General features: G+C 37.2%; 1 protein-coding gene across 1 annotated transcript in view; it reads left to right on the top strand.

Annotated features, from left to right (window-relative positions):
- Positions 1-24,883, top strand: part of LOC306881900 (solute carrier family 22 member 23-like) — a 46,358-nt gene extending 21,475 nt beyond the window's left edge. Inside the window, exons 4-10 of the mRNA XM_079436252.1 lie at positions 11,270-11,438; positions 12,606-12,733; positions 15,018-15,120; positions 15,573-15,802; positions 17,376-17,408; positions 19,237-19,360; positions 20,229-24,883. Coding sequence (XP_079292378.1) covers positions 11,270-11,438; positions 12,606-12,733; positions 15,018-15,120; positions 15,573-15,802; positions 17,376-17,408; positions 19,237-19,360; positions 20,229-21,492 — 2,051 coding nt within the window. The 3' untranslated portion in view covers positions 21,493-24,883. The remainder of the gene's footprint in view (positions 1-11,269; positions 11,439-12,605; positions 12,734-15,017; positions 15,121-15,572; positions 15,803-17,375; positions 17,409-19,236; positions 19,361-20,228) is intronic.
- The last annotated feature ends 431 nt before the right edge of the window (positions 24,884-25,314 follow it).

Raw genomic sequence — 25,314 nt, forward strand, 5'->3', positions numbered from 1 at the left:
TCAACTCTTTGGTAACCAATATTCTACAAAACATCTTCTTTTAGTAGTAAAATACCTTGGGTATAAAAAATGACAGAATTTTTTTTAATTCAAATTTAGCCAACTCCTAGTCAACTTGAAATAAAAAATTTATTAAATGAAGTGCATCTACTGTTATATAGTAGATTTTATTTATAAATAATATATTGATTTTTTTTTTAATAGACATAAATAATTTCATGACAGCAGGTGTCAAATGTTTGTTTTGTAATTGGAAGCATTGAATTTTGTATTTTTTGGGGCTGGATTGATTTTATTTCATTTCATTTTATTGATTTATTGTGCAACAGTAATGTCAAATTTGCCAATATGGTGTAAAAGCTCAAGAAACCTCTGTGCAGTTGTCTGACAGACACACACTGAAATGCAATGACTGTTTGCATGTATTCCTTATTGTTCATATTACTTTTAAATATGTTTTTAAGAATTTTTAAAATATCCTAAAGTTTTAGTCATTATTTATTACCCTTGTGTCATTCAAATTTTCTTCTGTGTAAATGATGCATAGAAAAAAATATATATATATTTAGGCTGCCCTTTTCATACAACAAATAGCACAGGGTGCTGTCAAACTCCAAATAAAAGCACTATAAAATATCATATTTCACTTGTGCCTTAAATTTGAAGTCTTCTGCAGTAATTTGATAACTTGGTGATGAGCAGACCATAATTTATTCACTGATAATCACCTTCCTCCAGTGCTCGTATATTGTTATTCAAACTTGGTGGGTGAAGAGAAGCCTCACCATTGGTTCTTACACTCGGGGCTGTTGCTATGCAAATTTCTTACTGGGCTAAAGCCCTGGAAACCCCAACCTCTGATCCGGATGCCACTGCATGAGACCAGGATGAGATTAAATACTGGAGATACAGATGGAAAGCAGCTGTGGAGAGTAGCCAAAAAGAAATTACAAAAACTTTTCTCTTAACACTTTTATTTTTTTTTAAAGTGAACTATGTTTCATGTGTAAACACGGTTTAGAACCTCTGAAGAAAAATATCCACTAGCATTCCCATTCATCTCAGTGACAGTTTCTGACGTGCATGCTGCCAGCTTTGCCCATGGTACGTTTTTAAGCCAATAACCTGAGCTGTAAATGCCATGTGACTGATTACTCTAGAGCTGCAGGACAATTACATCACGACAACACAAGAATGCACGCTTAACTAGTGACTGTCCTGAGATGTGATGCAAAAATCATACATAGTACACAGCATGAATTAATACACATTGATATATTTTTATTTCTTAATGATCATTATTGGAATTGATGGGAAGATGAAAAACTTTAAATGTATTAAACAAATACTAAAAACACAATAGAATGTCATTCCCTGCAAAACTGGGAAGTACAATAAATGATTTAGCTTAAAGAGAAAGATTGCAAAAATGAGCTTTGATTCAATTCAACAAATGTGAAATATAGTAGGGCTATGTGATATGTCCTCCATAATTTTAAGTATACTGTTCTGACCCTTCTTGGCATTGAGTGTACAAATTCACAGCAAACTGTCACATCTGTCCTGTTTAACTCCTGGAGGACGACCTCCTTAAATACCCTGATCATTAATGAGGAGTGTTGCTCAGCTTGTCCCTACAAAATGCCCTACAGAGTCCATACTACACACTGCAGGATTTCCCCTTGGGAGATTTATAATGTCAGTGTCATGTTGAGAAAAATCAGGGCCGGCGCTAGCTATAGGCAGAGCAGGCGATCGCCTAGGGCAGTGGTTCCCAAACCTGTCCTGGAGGACCCCCTGTCCTGCACATTTTGTACGTCTCCCTAATCGGACTCACCCAATTTAGTTCTTGCAGTCTCTACTAACGAGCTGATGACTGGAATCAAGTGTGTTAGATGAGGGAGACATACAAAAGGTGCAGGGCAGGGGGGCCTCCAGGGCAGGTTTGGGAACCACTGCCCTAGGGCCTTGGGCTTTGAGGAGGGGCCTCCATAACCATAACATCCCCTATACGCCAGTCCACCAGTCAAGACGGGCAGAAATACTAGCCTCATTGTTCATTGGATATAGTTGAATTGTCACTCATCTGCAATCAAATCAATTAATGTCGCGTAACGAACACATCCTTCGGATGCTGAAGCAAAAGGCTAAATAGGCACGCAAAGAAACACAGCTCCTAGGTGTGTGAGTGGTTGTCATCCAGGGGCGTAGTTTGTGGGTAACCCCCCAATAACTGTTGAATTGTTGATCTGTTGAAGATCTGTGTGAAGATGGGGGCCAGCTGGTCAGCACAGGATTTCAGACAGGCTGGTGACACACCGTCTGGGCCTGGTGCTTTCCTTCTTTTGTTCTTCCCGAAGACCTGGCACACATCATCTCCGCTGATTTGAATCGTAGGTGTGGGGGAGAGGAGGGTTGCTGGAGGTGTTAATGGTTGTGTGGAGAGGTGTTCAGGGCGGGTGTGGGGTGATTTTTCAAAACTACAATAAAACTCGTTCAAGTCGTCTGCCAGGTGTTGATTCTCCAGAGTGCTGGGGGATGGTGCCTTGTAACTGGTGATATCCTTCATGTCTTTCCACACTGAAGCAGAATCACTGGAAGATAATTTTTCCTGAGCTTGTCAGAATAATTCATGTTTGCCACTCGGATCTCCTTTTCCAGTGTGTATTTGGCCTTGTACAAGACTTTATCCCACTTTCTGTAAGCATCTTCTTTGGCCTGACGGAGCTGTCTGAGTTTTGCAGTGAACCATGGTTTGTCATTGTTGTAGATTAGATGAGTCCTGGTAGGAATGCACATATCCTCACAGAAACTGATATAAGATGTTACAGTCTCTGTGAGCTCGTCCAGATCGATGGCAGCGGCTTCAAAAACAGTCCAATCAGTGAGAGAGAAACAGGCTTGTAGATCCCACTCTGTTTCATTAGAATTACGAGATAATTTTTCATGAAAAAAGTTTTTGCTCTGTTTTTCTGAATTAATGACTTAATTATCTCAGAATTACGTCATTAATTCAGAAAAACAGAGCAAAAACGTTTTTTTTTTCATTAAACATTATCTCGTAATTCTGAGATAATTAACTCGTTAATTCAGAAAAACAGAGTAGATTTTTTTTCCTCAAGTGAATGCAATACGCTTCTGTAATTATGTACATGCAGTACCGGTCAAAAGCTTGGACCCATTAGTATTTTTAATGTTTTTGAAATAAATTTCTCATCCTCAAGCCTGCATTTATTTGATCAAAAATACAGAAAAGGCAAGGATGTGTTAAATGGATAAAAAGTGATAGTAAAGACTAGGGTTGTGCGAAATGACGATATATATCGGATGGACGAAATAAAAAGTCTAGCGTTTCATATTATGTTCTATCGTTTTTTTCGTGGTGTCGCAGAATACATTGTTTACGGTAATACTTTTTCATCATTTGGATGACTGTGATCTTTACACGCCACCACGGGGCCTGAAGGGGAGACAGAACCAGGTGGAGAACGACCAGAACAAAACGAGGAGCTCGTTCCTAAACGAGGGACTACATCTGTAGCATGGACATGCGTTTTTAAGCACTGCAGTTTTAAAACAACCGATTTTAACAACAGAGCTACATGCATGCTCCGTCTCTGTTTCTGTGTGAGAGGAGCGTGCGTTTTTTTGTTTGTTGTTTTTGTCTCTTTTTAGGCTTGTATTAGTTTGATACTGACATTGGTGACAAGGATTATGAAAATTCTGTGGTATTAAAGATTTTAATATTGTAAAAACATTTTTAAAAGAAAAAAATGACTATATCGTGATATATATCATTATCGTGATATAAAATTAGATCTTGGAAATAAAGCTTCATGTCTTTTAAGTCCATACGCAGTCAGCGTTGTTATGATGTATGCATTTTATTCCCTGATTCAGATTCCCTGATCTATTTCAGACTCTTCAAGACCATGCAAATTCTGTGAAGTTTTACTAGAATAACAGATTCGATAGGAGTTAAGTGTTATGTTTTTGAATAAATGTATTTAATAATTAACTGCTTCAAAATGCATGCTGTTAATAAAATCATTGTTGAAACATTTGCACTTATCCTATGGTATGAATAAAAACAATATTACAGGACAACATTATTAGACAAACACTGTAAATAACTGCAAGGTGAATATGCACATACATTACATCCTTATTCAGATTTCAGAATGCACACTTTTGCATTTGTAAGATATGTTGAGATGTCTCGTCCATCATCTGTTCTGATGTTTACTACTGGGATGAATATGAATGTAACATTTTAATAAGCAGGTCAAATTCCAGACTTTAAACGAATAAGCATTTACATGCTTAGCGCATTTGAAAGAATGTACAGGGAGACTTATGTTTTCTCATTTTAATCATGAGATTTCCTATTAATTCAGAATGCATGAAAATACTAGGCAATAACAATATGGTGGTGATAAATGAGCAATCCAGTTCTCTATTATAGATCAGTGGTAGCAACGCTTTTATGTTTGGCCTATGAACATCATGTAGCATAATTAATACTCATGAGCCTTGAGTGAGAGTTATTACAGCTTAAAGACTCAAACCATGTGTGAGGTGTAATGTTCTATTTATAGAAGTTATGTTGTTAATGCTTTAATAACATTAAGAAACATTATGTAATGCTTAACAGATCATTAGCAGCATGCAGCTTAAATGTTTGATTAATCATTTCATATTCATGAAAATTAGAATTTCATATTTGAATGTTCTGTTAAACTTAAAGTTGTTGTGGTGTTATGAATGCATTATGATGCATGATATCCCAGGATAACGGAATCAGTCACAAACTTGATTATTTGTGGTGCCTGAGACGACTGCTAGCTGTATTTCACACATCAGTGTTAAATTTCTCTCATGCTTGGAATCGTTAGCTAATGAGTGCACTGATTCAATCATGTGTGCATGCGCACAGAGCTCTCAATGTACATACAGTGTCCTAATATCCATAATGAGATGCCCTAGATAACAGCTCAATGGCTAGGGTCAGTGACAGTTTGAATCGTTGACGACAGTCTTTATGAGATTAGATTAGCAAAGACAGATGCTCGTGAAACAAGCATGCCTGTGCCCTTTGAAGACATCCAGATTTCAAGACTGCTTTTTCTATAGATTAACTCGCAGATTAAATCACAAATCATGATCCAGTGAAAATGCTTTTTAGATACAGAGCTACTGTAGATTTTGAGCTCTTGCTAGAAATGACTGGCCTTTAATTCAGCTCCCTGCATAACTCATAAATCGGTGTTGTGCATGAATTATTGTATTCCTAGAGAATACACATCTTCAATTAAAAATAAGTCTAATATATGACTTTTAAATGGCATCATTGTGCTCACAGCTGATTAGCTATCTGACCTTTATTAGAGCAAATCAGCCATGCAGCAAAGTTCTTTGTTATAGCAACAACCCAGAATTGTCTCAAAATAAACTCAGACTTACCTGGCTACCTGCTTAAACCTGCTTTTTGGGTCATTTTAGAAAACAAACATCTCTGATGATAAATGGTCAAATCTAAAAATGAAACCATTACAATTCAGTGCAATCATTTATGATTTATAGTTTTTGTTGCTTTTGTAATTAAAGGGATAGTTCACCCAAAAATGGAAAAAGTCCTCTTAATTTATTCACCCTCAGGCCCTCCAAAATATAGGTGATTTTTTTTTTTCCTCTCCAGTACAGTAAAGAAGATTTTTAGCTGAAACCGTGGTCCTCTTTTATACCATCACTTTGAGAGTCAAAAAAGCATCTCACGTTAACCCGTGGCTCCTGACGATATATTGAGGTTTTATGAAGCAAAATAAACAGTTTGTGCAAGAAACTGAACATTATTTTTAACATTATTACCTGTAATCCAGAGACTCAGGCAAACAGGGAAGTTCTGATTCTTTTCTGTGAACTGGTTCTTTCGGACAGTTCGTTATAGTGAGCTGGTTCAAATAACCGATTCGCCAGTTTGTTTACATAATCACACAATGATGTAACGAATACCAATTGTTAAAGCCCCCAGTAATGACGAGAAACATGGATGCTTTGCATGTCTAAGGTATGCATATAAAGTGAAGAAACTAGTCTTCATCAGCTCAACTTTTTACATAAACGGTGAGAAACCATAAAATCTTTAATATCACCCCTTCGTTCAAGTGTTTGGTTCACGCATGCGCATATCAGCGGCTCATCGGTCTTGGGTCCGAGTTAAACTGTTTTCTCTGAATCCGTTCATTCATTTGGAGTCGGAGTGACTGTCAGGCGTCTGAAAGTGAGGTTTGATCGAGTAACTTGTAGATCTGTGCTGCTCGAGCTGCAAACTGGCTCAGTCTGATTCAGTGAACTGAGTTCACCAAAAAGAACCGGTTCAAAAGAATGATTCATTTGATTTATATCTTTTTCATTCTTTGTTTCTTTCTTGTTTGTTCTCAAATCTTTAGCTCTGTTGTAACGAGAGAAGATGTGCCGTCAGTGTTTTGTATGCTGACTGGAGTAAAGTTCAATGGTTGTGCTGAGATTGTGTTCTTCAGAGCTGCATCAACAGCTGTTTATCCGTGACCTTTGACCCAGACCACCACATCTAACAGCAGGTGTGACACTGTCTCTCTCCCTTTCCTCTCTTCAGACGCAGACACACTGCTAAAACATTGTAAATCTGCTTACAGATACCAATAACTTCGCTTATCAGTCCATGCATTCCCTGGGAATCAGACTCATGGCCACGGCATTACTAGTGCCATTCTCTACTGTTTGACACTGATGGGGAAAGTATAAAATCAGTAACCCTCATGTCATTCCATGACACAGAAAGCCAGCAGTCCTGGCATGGAATGCATTTGAATATGTGACATACTGGCAGGAAGCCATGAGTGACTCATGTGACAGGGGAAGGTCATAATGTCAGCCTCAGGCTCAAACAGACAAACAACCCTGATCCCTCACGGCGCCCTCTGCTGGTGGACAGAAAACCAGTCAGCCACAGACTCCAAGTTCAATAACAGACAACTGTTGATATACCATCATGGTTTGGATTAGGATTATGTGTAGTCATTAGCTTTATTAAAACAATAGAAATGTATTGTATTTCCTCATTTAGCTAGTTAAGAGTGTGTGGAGCTGCTGAGCTGTGGGAACGTGCATGAGGGATTTGGATCAGATGGGTTAAGAAGCTTAAGGTTCTCTCTCTCTCTCTCTGGCTTTATTCCAAAACCTAGTAAACAGCCTTCATAGGCAGCATTTTAAGGGAGGATAGACGTGAAGGTTTTCCAAAAGCAAGAGAAAAGAGGTTCATTTAGGAGGTTCAGTTTCAGTTGAGACACTGACTTACAGTACTTGTCAAACATTTGCAAATAAATATGATTTTTGTTTTTAGTGAAGCCTTGCTGAAGGTAAGCTCACCAAGGCTGCATTTATTTGATCAAAACTACAGTAAAGCAGTGATATTGTGAACGTGTGTGGGGTGTAATGCATTACGAGTTATGTAATCAGATTACTTTTTTAAAGTAACTTCAGTTCCTTTGTTTTCCCATGTATTGACTGACAGCTCTGTTTCTGTGTTGAGAGAAAGTGCCGTAGCATTGTGTAAACATGATATTGTAGTCCTCTCACTTGCACAAAAACAGATTCAGTATTACTCCAAATTAATAAAAACAGTCAAATGCAAACTCAGATATGACACAAACCTGCAATAATTAAAAAGGTTAAATAACACTAGTGCGTTTTCATTTAAAAACGCCTAACATTTACACTATTTCGCCATTTTCTACCCTCGAAAGCGGAGACTTTTGAAAACGCTGCAGACCACGTTTTAGTTTGAAAACTCTGGGGTTGCGTTTCAGTGTAAACGGAATAAAACGGAGACTTTTGAAAACGATGGCGTAGCTGGCCACCGTGTAAACAATAACAGCATGCACATTATTGTACCCATAGATATGTATGGGCAGATTCCCCATTTGACCGCTCCAAGCACGCAGACGCATCCACCATCTAAATAATAGGGGGTCTACCTATACATGTCTGTGGTTGTACCTGCATGAATGGTCACGTGACATGCGTTTTCGGTTGTGTAGATGGAGATCGTTTCTGAAACGCAGTGAAAACACCAGTGTAGACGAGGATTGTTTTCATTTTAAAACTAGTGCAAACAGGGCCTAAGTAACGCAATTAGTTACTTTTTTTAGGGAGTAACGCAATATTGTAATGCATTAGCCTACTTTTAAAAGTAACTTTCCCCAACACTGATTCTAAAATATTATTACAATTTGAAATGCCTAATTATTTTAATAATTTTGCACGCAATACTTTCAAATTTGTTGCTCTTTCTGTCGTCTATTTGCTTCTCCCAACTTATTCAGTGATTTTCATATCGCATATGGTTGCAGTGAGGGCATTACTGATTGCTATTTCTGATATTTTATTAAGATTTATTGGTTACACATTTATTAATTAAGCAGACACTTTTTTCCAAAACAACTCGGCAGTGAGAAGTATAACTTTTCCCCCCACCGGTGAAAAGCACTTATGGCATACACATTTCCTCATTGCCATTTACACATTTGCACATTTCCAAGAGTGATGCTTCATCTGTAAGCTTCCTTCACTCTCAATAAAACACAATTTGTGGCCACACTTTAACATGCTTATAAATTGACATGATGGTAATTTATGCACAAACCTGCCATTTATTCTGTCACATAAACATGCTATGTGGCTATAATTGTTTACAAGCAAATATGAATTTCATTGTTTGTCTTTTTTGTGTGTGTATCATTTAGAGATTACATTAAGCCATACACTTTCAAGTCAGACCTTCCATTAACCTTTATTTTATTTTCAGAAAATGTTGTTGAAGTCCTTCACTGGGAATAAAAATGATGACAAATACAGATTTTTGTGTGTGTGGTGGTTTTTTCTTTTCTTTTTTTTCCACTGAAAGTGGTACTTGAGGCTCACCATTAACCATTAACTCATCTACAAATCCTCTTACCAAATCTGCAAAACCACATGCGCATTATCTGCTTTACACTTGCTTTGCAAAACTAAAACAAACTATTTGCAGTAGACAAACTATTCAGAAAGAACAGCTCTTTTATTTAGCTGAAATCACAATCTGTTCACTTAGAAATCAGAGCTATAAATAGGCTTCAGGATGCACTCAAATTCATTTTTATTTTTTACTTCATTACAGTATAAAGGCTGTTTGTTTACAGTATCCCTACAGTATGACCCTAACAGGGCTCCATACATTCATATCCTTCAGTTTTCTCTAGTGTGTAACCCAGGAAAGCAGTTTGATGAATGCATATTATTATCAAAATGACAACGAAAGATTGACAAGTCCTTTAAATGTTTGAAGATGCAGTTTTGGGGATGTCATATTTTAATTTCTTCCACTTTAATTTGAACTTTGGAAAGCAATGTTACTGTTCTCGGGCTTGTTATTGATAATATTTGCTTGTTGGGAATATTATGCATACTTGATGTGCTAAAATAACTTAAACTAAAAATGTAATTAAAATAAAACAAAAACAGTTCAAAATAATAATTATTGTAATAATTATACTAGCACTGCTGTGGACAAAGGTGTTCTGTGAAGTCTTTTCCACTTTTAAATCTATTAAAATTGTTCAGATTTCAGATATTTGAAGAAAGTTAATCTAAAATACCTTTTTGTAACATTCAGAGCATCACAGTTTTTCATGTTTCTATGATTCAAGCTCATACATTTAAAATAATTAATAGTTACACAATTTCAAACTTGGAAAAAAAAATATATATATATTTTGTGAAATGATTGATTAGAAAAAAATGTGATTTTTATTTTTACAGATTGGGTTCTGAGTTGGGATGTGTTAGTAATGCTGCTCTTCATCATTTGGCTGAGAAACAAAGTGCTTTCCCTGTCAGCTTCACGTCTTTGAGCACAGAGCATGATTCAGTTCCTGTGGGAAGTGCTGCTCATTGATATTCTGGGCTTTTCTGAAGGATTGTGCAGTTACTGTGTTCACGCCGGAGTCCTGTCACCTTGGAAAGCTCAAACCCAAAGCGCTCACCCATGTCAGGCCTGCTGTCTGTTCTGTGGTTTTGCTATCATTTGATATTGCAGTATTGGTCTGTTATTGAAGACCACCCGTGCTGTCTGCCATGCGCTTCTGCGTTATGAATACTAATGAGTCACTGAATTAACTGCAGACAGATGACAGGCCAGATGACATGCATGCATTACATAGTTGTTTTAAGGTCCCTTAAGTAAAGGAAAATCTCTGAAACCGTGTCTGTAGAACACTGAGCAGTTTTGGGTCTTTTACAGAAAAAGACTGTAATTTAATATGGCTTTGTTTCCATCTGTGTTTTAGGATACTGCATAAAAACGCTGAATGGAAATGATCATTTCCTTGATGTGCAACAAAAAATGTGACTTTGCCTCAACAGATCATTTGATTGGATGATTTATTGTGTAGGAAAGTATATAGGTATTAGCGCCAACTTTCGTTTTTATTGTTAATACTTTGCACCAGTGACAGTTTTGTTCTCTTGAACACATGGGATGGAAACAGTGTTTTATTTGCAAATGTTTTACGCAATGTTATAATTTTTTACACAAGTTAAATTTGCAACTTTGGAAGGAAACAGGTAATATGGCTCAAACTGACTAATGTTACAGTGAAATATGGCATTTGCAATGTGCCTTTAAGGGATAGTTCACCTAAAAATGAAAATGCTGCCATCATTTACTTGTTCCAAACCTTTCTTTAGTTTTGTTGTACACAAAAGAAGATATTTTGAAGAATGTTGGAAACTGTAGCTGGTACCATTTGACTTCCGATGTATTTTGTTTTTCCCCATACTATGAAAGTCAATGGCTAGCATCAACTGTCTTCAACAGAAGAAAGAAACTCATACAGGTTTGGAACAAGTGAATGATGACAGTTTTCATTTTTTGTGAACTATCCCTTTAAGTCATAAAATACACACACACACAATTAAAATCTTATTTTGCTTTGCAATCGCAAAAAGCGGGTGGTTTTAAGTAATAAACTATACTATTTGGAGAAGAATTATGGTGATAGTTGATAATTATAACAATAGCATTTAATACATTGGCATCTTTTATTAAATCATTATTTCATTTTTAGATTTGACAAAAGCTCAGTTTAAATTCCCAACACCCCTTCCCTTTAGAAAAATTACTTTAATTGTTGCAGTTATTAAGATCTGTGTATGAACTGATTCTATGTTGGATGTGTTTTCTTGTCTGCAGGGATAGAGCTGTGTCTGCCGGGATGGCGTTTCTCCATGACCATGGTGGCGAGCTTCGTGGCGTTGGCGGGGCAGTTGCTCATGCCGGGGCTGGCAGTCCTCTGTCGCAATTGGCAGATTCTGCAAGCAGTCGTAATCTGCCCTCTCTTACTCATGCTGTCCTATATCTGGTAAGCAAGTGAGATTTTTGTGTTTGGCTGTTCTCAAATCCAAAATTTGACTTGTTGACGATGATAGCGAGTTTACACTGACTCTGAAATTGCAAGTGCAATCTGAAAAAAGACATTGCACTACTGTTTCCACACTTTATTAAGCGGCAGAATCATTTCCAACTGCACAGATAATGCAGAACCACATTAACACATCAGAAGGATTATATAACACAAGGTTTTTATAGTAGTCTGGAGTAACGACTGCTGAAAATGGGCTTTGCACCACAGATAAATGGTAATAATAATCATAAAATTACATTATTTCACTCAAAAGCAAACGTTTTTGCTACTGAGGCACTAACTATTAAGCATGATTAATATATTATGTGAGCAATATTGTCTAAAATCAGGTTATCATTGTGTAAAATAAAACAGCTTAATAAAACCTCTAATATGGCATATCATCTCATGTCAGTATGCAAATTTACTTTTATATTACTAACAAGTGGTAGATGGAATAAGATCATTGCTTTGACAATATGCTATATGAAATAATCGTAGTATAAGAAGGTTTTTTAGTACTTTCACATCTAAACATGATCAAGTTGTTCTTACTAGGTGGCGTTTAGGTCATTCTTACATATGGTTTTTTTATGTAACGGCGAATAACCACCATCATGCCTTTCCTGTCAAACTATAGAATATATATATATAATTTTTTAATTTTTTTTAAGTATCCCCTGAATGTATTTTAGAATTTGTGTCCTATAATCTGTTAATTGTGCAGCTTGTTTCACTTTGTTTGTGCCGTGAAGTTCGCCTTGCTGTTGACATGGCATTATAAAATGAGCGAATAATATCAGTGTACATCATTTAAATGTACAGTACTATATGTAACTAATTTCTTATGTTTAATATATTTTAATTTCCAAAACATGATTTGTCTCCATATGAGGTGTGAAAAACTACTGCAAATCAACAAATGATCACATTATTCTTTAAACTTTATTCTAATCATTTAAGTTGCTTTGTTTCATTGTTTTAATTCTTTATTTAGCAGCTAACTTTCAGTGATAATGCTCTGTTTTCTGCTAAGTGTTTAGCCCAGAACAGATTAGATTAGTCTCTGTAGTTTGATATGATGTTATCATAATATAGTAAAGCAGCTCTGTTTTCGTTCATCAGGATTTTTCCGGAGTCTCTGCGCTGGCTGCTTGCGACGAAGCAGTACAATCGCTCCAAATGGATCATGGAGCGCGTCGCCAAGAAGAACAACATCAACCTAGAGGAGGACGCAGAGGAGCTCATGACAGGTCGCCTATACAAGCAAAGAGAAAACAAACACTGGACTTTTAGAAGCTTTATAATGTGAAAAATATGATTAGGTTTAGAACTAGTGACCCCAACAGCTTACAGCTTTAATAGGTTTTAGGTAAGGTAAGGCATGCTGCAAAATATTTGAACAAAAACTGAACAATCGCAAAATGACTAAAACATAATTTACCTGTCGGAGAAAGCAATCACAACCCAACCTGCCGTTAAAAAATCAATCTGTGTAGAATTTTTCTAGATTTAGTTACTGCAATGCAAACGAGTTTTTGACATCCTCAAAATACAAACTGTTCAAGGGTTAGTTCACCCCAAAATGATGTACTCACCCTCATGTCGTTCCAAACCCGTAAGACCTTGGTTCATATTCGAAACACAAATTAAGATATTTTTGATGAAATCGGAGAGCTATCTGACCCTCCATAGACAGAAAAGCAACTGAAATGTTCCCAGCGTGCGAATGCATTGTGGTACTCTCTAAAATGACAGAACATGTAACTCGGGGGAGAAGAATGGTTGAGTAAATTGATATTTTTTGTTTTCTTTGCGCAAAAAAAAAGTATTGTCGTAGCATTGCAAAACTGAAGTTGAGCCACTGATGTCACACGGACTGTTTTACTGATGTATTTACTACGTTTCTGGACCTGGGAACATTTCAGTTGTGTTGCTGTCTATGGAGGGTCAGAAAGCTCTCAGATTTCATCAAAAACATCTTAATTTGTGTTCCGAAGATGAACAAAGGTCTTGCGGGTTTGGAACAACATGAGGGTGAGTACATCATTTTCATTTTGGGGTGAACTAACCCTTTCAGATTCTATGGCCAACAAAGTGCGGCATATTCAGCTCATGTTTTCATTTACTAAATAATTCTGAAAGGTTTTAGGATTTTCAAAGAAAGGTTGATGGACTAGTCTGTCTTATTTTCCCAAAATGGGACAGTTAGTGGATGGTATTTCCACTACCGTGAAGTTAGGTGTTTTGGAAGGTTTTTTCACTTTTTTTGAATGTTTGTTTTAAATTCCTTGTTTTTATTGCTGTGATTATTATTTTTAATGACCATTTCACTTCCTTTATGTAAAGCACGTTGAACTACCACGGTGTATGAAATGTGCTATATAAATAAACTTGCCTTGCCTTACCGGAGAAAAATAATTGCTCAAGTGCCCGTGTGGTTAATCCGCACAAATTAGTGTAAACTTCATTTAGAAAATCCGTATATAATAAAAACAAAATTGCTTGTGATTCAAAATTCTCAGCGAAATGTGGCGACTGCACAACTGTTGAAATGTTGGCATGTTCCCTGTTTTTCATAATGCATTTAAATGTCAAGTGATTCACCATTATTTATATTCTTCATGTTGTTCAACACTGGTATGATTTTCTTCTGTGGAACACAAAACCGGTTTAGCTAACCAGACATCTGTCCCGTATCCTCCATTTCTTAAGACCTGAGTCACCGTCAGACAGAGGCATGCACAATCTAAAGTCAACACTTAGTTGTGTTCGTGGCTCTTACTGCTGGCAGTGCAAACATTTCAGGAGAAAAGTGCCCTACAAAGGCAAAACCTAGTAACTACACCTTGATTTTTGTCATTCAGCGTGTGAAAGCTGCAACCATTGATTGCATTAATTTCAAGAGAGTTTTTGACTTCATTCGGTGACAACCAATAGGAGCTGAAGTCAGCATTAAATCAAAATTGACCCTATTTGTTTTCTTAATGCATGTTAATGGGCTTATTTTAATGCAGTTTAATCCATGCATATGACCTCATTATCTTTGATCAAAATGTAATTCCTGTTATGTAACTTCAATCTGCTGACGTTTTCCAGAGTGCGCCATAGCTAAGCCAGTTTCATTCATAAGTGTATTCATTATGTAGTGCTTGCTTGTCTCAGTCCTATAAGCAGCAATGAATGAAACCGATTTTTCTTGTTCGTCACAAATGGTAGTAAAGTCGGTTATTGTAAACTTCCTTTTCATGTCTAATTTAAGACCGTAGAGCACACTGATGCATATCCTGTGAGATACTGGCCTGTAAAGCCATGTTAAGTGTGTTTGATTAATGCTTTGGTGATCATTGCACATGAAGTGATGTATTATGCATAGCTGCAATTAATATACAAAACTCTTTCTCCTCAAGAATGTGGTATTTTAATGTGAAGAAAACAGACTTCTTGTCAAAATGACTGAAGGCAATGTCATCCCATAAACCTATTTTTCTTTTTGAAATGTTTGATTAAGCTGTTTGTTTTCTGCATTGATTTCAGAGCTGAACCAAGCCCTGCCAAAGCAACCCAGGAAGACATGCATTGTGAAGATGGTTGGCACAAGGACCCTGTGGAAGAATATAGTAGTGCTCTGCGTCAACTCGTAAATATCTTTATGCATCTGTGTGACTGTGAAATAGGATGCTTATTAATTATTAAAAACATTCTGCTGATTTTAAATGGGTAGTTCACCCAAAAATGTCAATTCTGCAATTTCCTCACCCTCATTTCCAAAACCAAAACTTAAAAAATCTGAAAAGGTCATAAAATTATCCCTTATGAACTGAGCTATTGAATTAAAGTCTTGTGAAGAGATTCGCTTTATTTGATAAACTGTTTGATGACCCTTTAGGATCTTGTGAGTTTTAGTTACATGGTCTTTCAGTGGAGGGACAGAAACCTCCTAAGGTGTCATTAATTCTTTATTTGTGTTTTAAAGATGACATTTTTTGGGGTTTGGAAAGGCCGAGTGAATGATGGCCGAATTTTGATTTTAGGGAGAACTGTCCCTTTTAACTCTGGCATCCAAAAACCTCTATTGTCTCCGTCTTTCAGACTGACAGGTTACGGGATACACCACTGCTTTGCACGCAGCCTGACGGAAGACCAGCCGACCTCAGTGTTCTCTAATTTCTATGCCAAATACTACACCATGGGGGGCACTGCTATGGCATCATGTGTGGCGCTCTGCCCTGCTGTAGGCATGATGGGGCGGCGCGGGGGACTCCTCGTGTTTATGATCATCACAGCCCTGGCCTCTCTCCTTCAGCTCGGCCTGCTAAACCGTGAGAGAACACACAACTCACAAACACACAGGACGACCCTCTCCAAACAAACAGAATCACTGTCACACCGTTTAAGTGTTTAAGCGCTTTAACACATCAGAGTTTCTGCTGGAGAAGCCGGCTCGTGTGGCCATGTAAACATACTGTACATGCTTCATTCTTATGTGTTTTTAAAGAGCATGCATATGCATGGAAAAGACAAGTAACGGAGAAGTTTGGAGAAATTGTATGCAGATTGCATCTAATGTATGAAATAATGGTTCCATTTAAAAAAAAAATCTTTTTGGACAGTTTATTAAATCTTTAGGTAAAAAAAAGCATATTTCATACATCAGACTTTTATGGCTCACACAGTATAGTATGGTATATGAGACAACATATACATTTTATTCAGAGGCCCAAACTCAGCAAAAATGTGCAATTTGGTGCAGATGCTGATATTTTTATGACCAAAAAGTAAGATGGAATTGTGATGCTTTTAATGTAAATCAGTGACATCTTTATATTAGTACAACACACTACTTACATAAAACGATCAGTAAAATAAATATCACAATAGTCGTCACTCTGTATCTGCAATAATGGCTTAGTAAGATGATATTTAAATGCTTAGTTTGATCAAAACATATAATGCAATGCAACACAGTGATGATTGAGAGATGAACAAAGAAATATTTCTTAAAAGACTGATTGATTCACATTACTGATGATTCATATTTTAACGTGATTTTTCTAAAAATGATGTATCCATAACTATGCAAACCTGTTGCTTCAGTCCAGTAAGTGTTCATCTTGAAATATTACTAACAATATTAATAAATCTTATGTTTACTTTATAAAATTCAGTAGAGATTTCACAGCAAAAAGACACGAGAAGCTGAAGGTGGACGTTTTACTTGCTAAAAAGTGTTAACTCTCAATCAAACAACAGAAGGCATGAAGCAGATTTTGTACAACAGGTTTTCCAGCAGAGTTTTGATAATGTTGATATGTTAGAGGCTTTAGAAATGTGTGTATCAAATATGAAACCGTGGGATCTATAGGGTTAAGCAGTCTGTCTGGTGTGCATGTAAACATTGTGAATGCATCATATGCTCAAAAGCTGATCATTGATTTGCATGCTGTGCACATTACTATCCCGAAAGAACACAGCAGTCACGTGACAGCATGGAGAGGTAGTATGTCTGTAGTGAGTTCATACTACACATGCATTCTTTATAGAACAAACCTTTTTAATGGTCACTGAGGAAGTTCTTCATCAACTATAGTACTTACTCTACTCTACTTTTTGCTACAGAATTGCTTCCCTTAAAATTGCTCTCCGGTACTAAAATGCTGTTAAACCTGTTGTACCCCATCAGACTTATGGTTTATAAATGACAGAAGAGCATATTAGTGAAATGGCTTAATTGGATTTCATCCCTGATAAATTGAAGCATACTGAGATTTATATTCATATTTATAAGCACACATGCATATATTTCATTACTAGCCTTGTGCTGCAAACTACTTTAGTTTTTCATTTGTTGTTTTTTTGTTTTCTTCCTCCCTCTATGTGATGCGATGAATGAAGTGTTGGAGAAGTACAGTGTTCACCTGAAAATTGGTAAAGTATAAACACTATGCTATTTATGCAGGTTTCTCTTTACTGCTGTGTATGATAAGTAATAAAACACTATAATAATAAGTGTAAAACACTGTTGTGCTCTCAAAACCTTGCTCTTTGTTTGAGTGTGTGTTTGTTTTTTGACATGCATGAACTCAACCAATGCATTGAGTTTGGGTATAGACTATATGTACTTTGACCAATGGCAGACTTTGAGAAACCAGGTGTTATTTTTGCACAAGGCTACTGGTTCACGCTAAACTGGACAAAAGAAAATAAGTGTCACTTTGGACCAGATGTACTGAAGCATTTAGTAACAGCAATCAGCAGTTTTTCAAATAATATTTTTGTTTATTCACAAAAAAAAAAAAAATCAGTACTAAGTAGTTATTCGTTCAGTTATCAGTCTGCACAATTAGTACTAACCCTAATTTCAAGTGCATAGCAATGAAGTGACAAATAATAAAGGCAGAAGCTATTTGCACACAAGGACGCCACATCCAATTATATTAATATAAATTATTTGGCCATGCAACACTTTATTCCTACTCTTTAATACTTTTAGGCAATTCTGATATAATTGCATTTTTTAAATAAATTACAGTCTAGACTGTAATTTATATAAAAAATGCAATTATATCAGAAGAGTGTGTAATTCTGATACATCCATGGCAGTGTTTATATATCCCCGCTCTAATTTATTTAGCGTTGCATTTACGGACTAAGTTATGAAGAATAGCGATTTCTGTGTTGTACTTCTGTTGGCATAAGATGCCTATGATCCTTCGGAAGAGGATTGTTTTGTTTCAGTAAGCCAGCTGTGGTCTGTCTCTCTGCTCTTGCAGCGATTTGTCCTTTCCTCAGACTCCAGGGACTGTTATGTTCTCTTGTCTTTACACAGACAGGGATCTACAGTATTCAGAAATGTGATTTTTCCATTGTATTTCTGTATTTTCCAACTTGAGAAGTATGACCTGCAATAATTGTTTAAAACCAAGGGGAGAAATTATGCATTTTCATATACATTTGTAATAATTTATTGCATGCTTGGATAGTGTAGCGTCCAACAGCATTGCACAAGCTAGCGTTGCCATCTAGTGACTGTGTGCAGAACACCCTCAGCCAGGGCCCACTCTGCATGCGTGTGAATAAAAATCTGTTTGTGAGTATATGAAACGGTGATACTCACAAGTTCGCCGATAACTGGCCCTATGTTTTAGATCGTAGCACTGTGTTCATTTACACACGAGCAGCTCATAATCCGCTGCTTCCAGTGTCCTGGAGTGGATCACATCAGTTTGCTTCAACTTCACACAAACTCTGTAATTTGTGCAACTGTTGTGAGTTTTGATCACGTATGACATGGACTATCTTTCCAAACTTGAGAATAGTTCATAAATCTGTTGTCAACAAAACAAAAGCTATAAGATCTCAATATAAACTATAGAACCTCTACAAATTAAGACATTAGCATTGTCATTGTTACTATTAAATTCTTTATTTTATAGTAATAGTATTATTGCTATAGTAGTTATAGAGCAGTATTTAGGGAAAAAAGCCTTCAAGTCTTCCTGTCAGGTACTTAATTTGACAGTTGAATTTAATTTGTGTGGGCTTTTGTAATGGACACAAAAATAATTGAAAATAAAAACATTTAAAAAATTATAATATTTCAAGATCTACCCCTTTCAGCATTACTTCAATAAATATCATTACATGCACATTTGTATGAGCTATACACCATTTTTATATAGTGCTGCTTGTGATGTTTCTTTTTGAGGAAAAATAAGTAAATGACTCACCATGTTGTCTTTCTCACTCCCCACAGACAACTCTGTTACGCTGAACTCCAAATTTTCAATGGCTTTCTCCATCATTGGCATGTTCTCCTCCCATGCTGTCAGCAACCTAAGCATCTTTTTTTGTGCTGAAATCACCCCGACTGTGATTAGGTGAGCTAAACCACATGGGCGACTTTTAAGATTATGGGAAAAAATCTTTCTTGTTTGTATTGTAATGTCATTTGCATCCAATTTGTAAATCTGGGTGTGGCTGACCCTAGCGCTTATTTTCATAGTTGCTTTTTGTGTATATTTTATTCCAGTTATGCCAGATGATAAAATGTGCCTAAAAACCCCTTGATATTTAAAGTGCCCCTATTATGGATAATGAAAGGTTCATATTTTGGTTTTGGGAGTCCCCAACAACAGGTTGACATGCATGCAAGATCAAAAAACACTTTCATTGTCTTATAATATGCATTTATTTTTACCTTATTTGCTCAACAACTCCCAAACGATTCGCTCAACGATTCATTTTTCCAAACCCCTCTTTTGCGTGACGTTAATCTGTGGTGATTGGTCCAATTGGTTGATTTAATTTCCATTTCATAATAAAAGCAGCATTTGTGAGTGCAGTGCTGCTTTGTGTACAGCCATTACCGGGAAAACAGCTATTTTACCGCTCCAAAAGTGGCACCTAGTGGCAAAGAATGAATTTGCATTTTCATTCAGACCAACGCGAAAATCAAGTTTTCCCAGGTCTGTGCGCGCAACAAGTGTTAATGTTTCATATTGACGTCAACATGAAACGGCTTGGGATTCATTTCAACGATTGAGTCGACTCTTTCTTTTGAGAGACAATAACTTTATACACGGTGCACTTTCAGATTTAAAATTTTGCAGGATGTTACACACTGCATGAAAGGTAATTTTCAAAAATCCGTAATAGGGGCACTTTAAGGCCAGTGTTTTGATTTTTTTTTTTTTTTTTTTTTTTTTTTAACTATCTTTTCCTTGTTTTTTTTTGTGTGCTGTCTAGGGGTGGCGGTCTAGGCCTCGTCCTGGCCAGTGCTGGTTTTGGCATGCTGACGGCACCCATCATGGAGCTGCATAACCAGAAAGGCTATTTTCTGCATCACATCATTTTCGCCTGCTGCACTCTTATCTGCATCATTTGCATCTTACTGCTGCCCGAGACTCGCAATCAACCACTTCCAGAAACGTTAGCAGACAGTGAAAGCTACACCCGCCAACCGTTACTGCTGCCTCGCAAACCGGGCGAGCAGCACCTTCTGCTGACCAAGTCCGAGAGCCGCGAGTACGCGAGGGTAGGCGATACACCTCTCCACGAAGCAGCTGCTACTGCTATTTCCACTATGAACTCCACAGCCTCATCCGCCATTGATCTTCAGATGCTCATTGATGCCCCCATCCAGCAAGAGACCGGCCAGGCACAGTTGTTCAGTATGAAGTCATTGACTTCTACCCAAGAGCCAGATGAAATCCAGCAAGAGTATCCCAGATCTGTGTCCATGCCGGAAACCTCTGCCTCATCCATAGAGCATCCTCTCCTTGCCTCTATCCCAAACACTTCAACCCCAATCGCTATTAATTACATTCAGACACCTAAAGCAGAATCTCCAGCCGTTCTGCCGCCTTCAACTGCGGAAACTCCTTTGATCACCGATTCTACCCTGGAGTCCCCTACTTCTTCCGATCTCCAAACTCCTTCGCTTTTAGATATAGGTACACCAGCTGCTGAATTCCCCTTGCCAGTTGCTAATGATATCAACATCCTAACTGAAGTGGCCTCTGCAGGTCCCACCCAAATCTTTCCTCTCTGCGCATCCACTGGACAATCACCCACTCCGCCTTTAAACATCATTCCTCCCTCTTCCTCAATAGACGCTCCCGTTCACCTAGTCACTGAAATTCTGCCCTCTTCCCCAACAGAACTGTCTTTACCACCAATACCGGACCAGTCTGGTCAAGTTAATGCCATCCCAGCTCAATCCTTTTCTTCACCCATTGATCCTGGCACTCCATTGTTACATTTAGTCGCCCAACCTGCGATTAACGCCATAGAATCTGGCCCCCCTTCACCAGCCGTATTGGAGCCAACCTTAAGTAATGGTACTACTATTCTTGCCACTGTGGGTTCAGCTGCACCTCATGCCGCAACCACTGACTCTGTTACAGAATCAAACTTGACTGTTTCCTCACCTATTGACTCAGGTACATCTTCAGACGTGGACTTGCCCATCACAGAAACCAACGCTGCCAATGGGGAGACGTCTTCATGACGGACACGTTCGCTCCATGAGACTTGGTGGGCAGCCTTATTATCAAGAAGAAATTCTTGTCGTTTGGGCTCATGCTAGTCATTGTTAGAAGTATTTTTATTTTCCAGTTGCCATGACCCAAGAATGGCAATGCAAGGAGAAGGTATAAAAGGATTTGACTGAAAGGGAACAACCATAAGGGTCGATGCTCAAAGGGTTTTTACTCTCTGTTGGTTTCAATGACTTCTTAGGGGCCCGTTCACGCACAGCGCGTTTTTCCATTCCAAAGCGCTATTTTCCATAGTTTTTTTTATGTAAACATGGTAGACGGATGTGTATGACATCTCACACATGATTTTTAGCAATTTTGCTTTATTATGGTAGGACAGTTATTAGACAGGAAGCAATGTGGGAGAGAGAGGGGGACAGGATTGGGAAAGGCCCGTGAACCAGGACTCGAACTTGGGATGCATATAACGCAATGGTGCTATCTGTCGGCATGCTGCCCACGAGGCTATTGGCGCAGACTATCGCCACGTTCTTAAGATGAAGTGTCAAAAGAATTTCAACTTTTACACACAGTGCCACTCATCAATATCTGTTCCAAAACAGCGGACCAATCAGATGACCCCGGAGGCGGGGCAAGAGTTGCAAGCTTTTGTTGACAGTTGGCATTGCAATTGTTTTATTTGACGGAAACATTGCGGAGGCATGTAAAGACGCGTTCTGTGTGAACGGCCCCTTACTGTGGTGCCAGTAACTGCTTTTTGGGCAGCTAGATCCAGATTTTCATGTGTTATCATTGAGCTTGTGTTATTACGAACACTAAGATCAATAGTGACAAGTTCCCACTCTGGAATTTCATATAGTCTAGTAATTACTGATATCTGCTTGTTTGATGGTAATTAACAACAGGTAAGATCACATTAGTCAAATGTGATTAATTCTGAGTCATTTTCTCTCAATCATTTGACTATAAGTCTATTAAATTTTGCAATATCCAGGTGGGAATATGGCATCTGTGAAGAAGGGAATTTCTCAAAAGCCCAAACACTGTATATTTAACACTGGGAATGTTTGCCAATGTGTCTTGTAGTGGAAGGCAAATACCTCTATGAATTAGGTGTCGAAGAAACACCAGTTTCTGTGTACAAAAGAATAAGTGCAGACAGATGCATATTTCCAAACCTGATGTAAAATAGACACTACACAGAGACTGCTCAAAATGGTATTCGTGTGGTATGTTTTATTAAGCTAATGTTTTTTTTAAGCTAATCACTAGATTCTGGTGGGGGAAAAATAATTTTGAGGGATACAGATGATGTACTTCATGGCTGTGTGTCTTAACCACAATACACTCAATCAAGTGTGTGCAACGGACGTATTGTGAATGTGAAAACTTTTGTAATTTATGCTATTGTGGTACTGATGTACAGTGGTACTGACTGCTTAAAAAAAGATTTTCAATCTGTATCAATGAGTGTATGCCCATTGGTATTTTGTTACCATGTCTGTGGCACTTTATTGTTCACAGTGACAAAAAAAAAAAGGCATGTGAACATGAAAAAAATTAAACTTTCAATGAATTACGTTGGAAGTAATGAGAACAAATAATAATTTGAGGAATGACTATAATTGTCATCTTTCATTTGTGCTACATTTATACCCACAGCAATAATATAATGTGCGACCCATGCCATGAGTTTAAAACATTTCAGATTTTTTAAATAGTTAAAAATCAGTAAAGAATACTAATATTTAATATTTTTTTATTTGCTAAAAATATCCCCTAAAATATGGTATCAGGTGGGTGTGCTTATTCATAAGTCTGGCTAAAACGATTCATTTCGGACATGTACTTGGCACCAAACATAACATTACTTTGGATAAAATGAAAATAATGTTTTTCAATGATTGTGGCATATTCTTAATCATTCCAGCCAATATTTAGTTTCTTTTTACTTTCAATAAATAGTATTATTGCCCTGAAGTATGTAACATTTGTAGAAAGGTTTTTGATTGTTCATTTCAATTACAACTTTTGTATTTCGAGTTATTCCAAGGATGAGGCATTTTCTCCTCAAATATACCATTGCCACCTTCTGCTGTACCTGGTGACCTGCTTTAGCGTTTGCTACTGTTGTTGCATTTGATATATATACATGCTTGAAAATGAATGACTCATCATCAGGATGTTACATCAAAAGAACAAGCTGAAAAGAAAACATTTGCAGTCACAATGTGACTTGTTAGCATGATTTGGCTTTGAGATTTGTCCAAACTGTTTAAACAATAAAAGTCCAAGTCCCAAAGGGAGCATTCAATTCAATTAATTTCCTAGCCAAGAATTCTGGAGAAAGATAAGGCCAGAAAAATATTTAACACGAGTGTGCAAATACTGACGTGAATGTTCGGCCAATGCATGCTTAACATGAGCTCTTTTAACACTGCTCTTAATAATATTTATGAGAGCAATAGTTTTACCTTCAGTGCTTGTGCCATTGAACCACATTAGTTTCAAACATACAAAACTTGCTCAGCAATATTATTCAGACTGTTGATTTGCCATAGTTGATCTGAAAGAGTCTGCTATAATGCTTATGCATACGTGCAATCTAAAGTGTCCAGATTGTAATTCAAAATACAAAACAACCACACATGAAATTGTGCTTGTGTAGCTAGAATTATTTGTGTTCATTTACTTGGAGAAGGTATGTTTTGGGTCAAATCTCTTCCTCCACAATGTTGAATTCTCAGCTCACTATCTGACATTACACATTATGAATTCTTCATTAAAAACCACAGTCTTGCATTTTACTCTAATGTAACATTTTGAACAGGTTAAATGCCGTAGTTCAAAGTCTTAACACTTCAGAATACACAGAAGAAAGCTATATTGTGACGACTCTTCCATAGGCAACTCGCGCACAAAAGTCACCCTAACAAGAACAATATTTCTTGTTTTCAGGTGGAATCACTTGACATGCCAGCCTTATGCATGGCATGCAAAGGTCGACTGTTAATAAGAGAACAGGTGCAGTGTTTAACATTAGGTGCACTTCACATCTGCAGATGAACCACTATAGACAGATATGAACCACATCAAACTGACCTCTTTTAAAGCTAGTAAACTGATCTGTCTGATGTGATCTAGGAAAAATGAATGTTAGAGCCAATGCAAACTCTTTTAAATTCAAATTTGGGATATCTTGAGTATACCTCATATACTTGAAAAGGGTATTTAATGCAGGTATTCCCTCGGAATGTAAGAAACAAGAATACTGGCAAGAGGATGAATGTCAAAAAATTGATTGTTTTGGGGTTTAATGTACATTTTTTAACATAATGCACATGTATATAAAGTCATGTGTGTCGTAATATACGTTATTGAATAAAATATATTTATTGATATATTTATTGGTTTACTGATGAATGTGTAAATATGTTGGCTGATAAAATACAGTCTACAGAACATGCACAATTATAGGCTTATACACACACACACACACAGAGAGAGAGAGCCACAGATGGGATAGACACATTTCCACAGATGGATACGCAGTCCAAACAGGCTGTTTGCTTGTTGAATGAGCAACCAATGGTAACATCCAGTAATGCTAAATATTCCAGTAAATGGATATTTTCTCAAGTTTCTTGTGACGCATTGTGTGAAAGTCTATCAAAACACAGGTCAGATCCTTCAGTCATAGACACAGGATCATTATTCATTTAAGACATGTTTTACAGTGCATATACCTCAGGTTTAGAGTAATGTCTTGTTTAAGTTTGAATGAAAATGAGGCTGTGAGGGACTGGAGTGCAGTGTCCGATGGATTGTACTGT

This window comes from Barbus barbus (assembly GCF_936440315.1).
Source record: "Barbus barbus genome assembly, chromosome: 15".
NCBI lineage: Eukaryota > Metazoa > Chordata > Actinopteri > Cypriniformes > Cyprinidae > Barbus > Barbus barbus.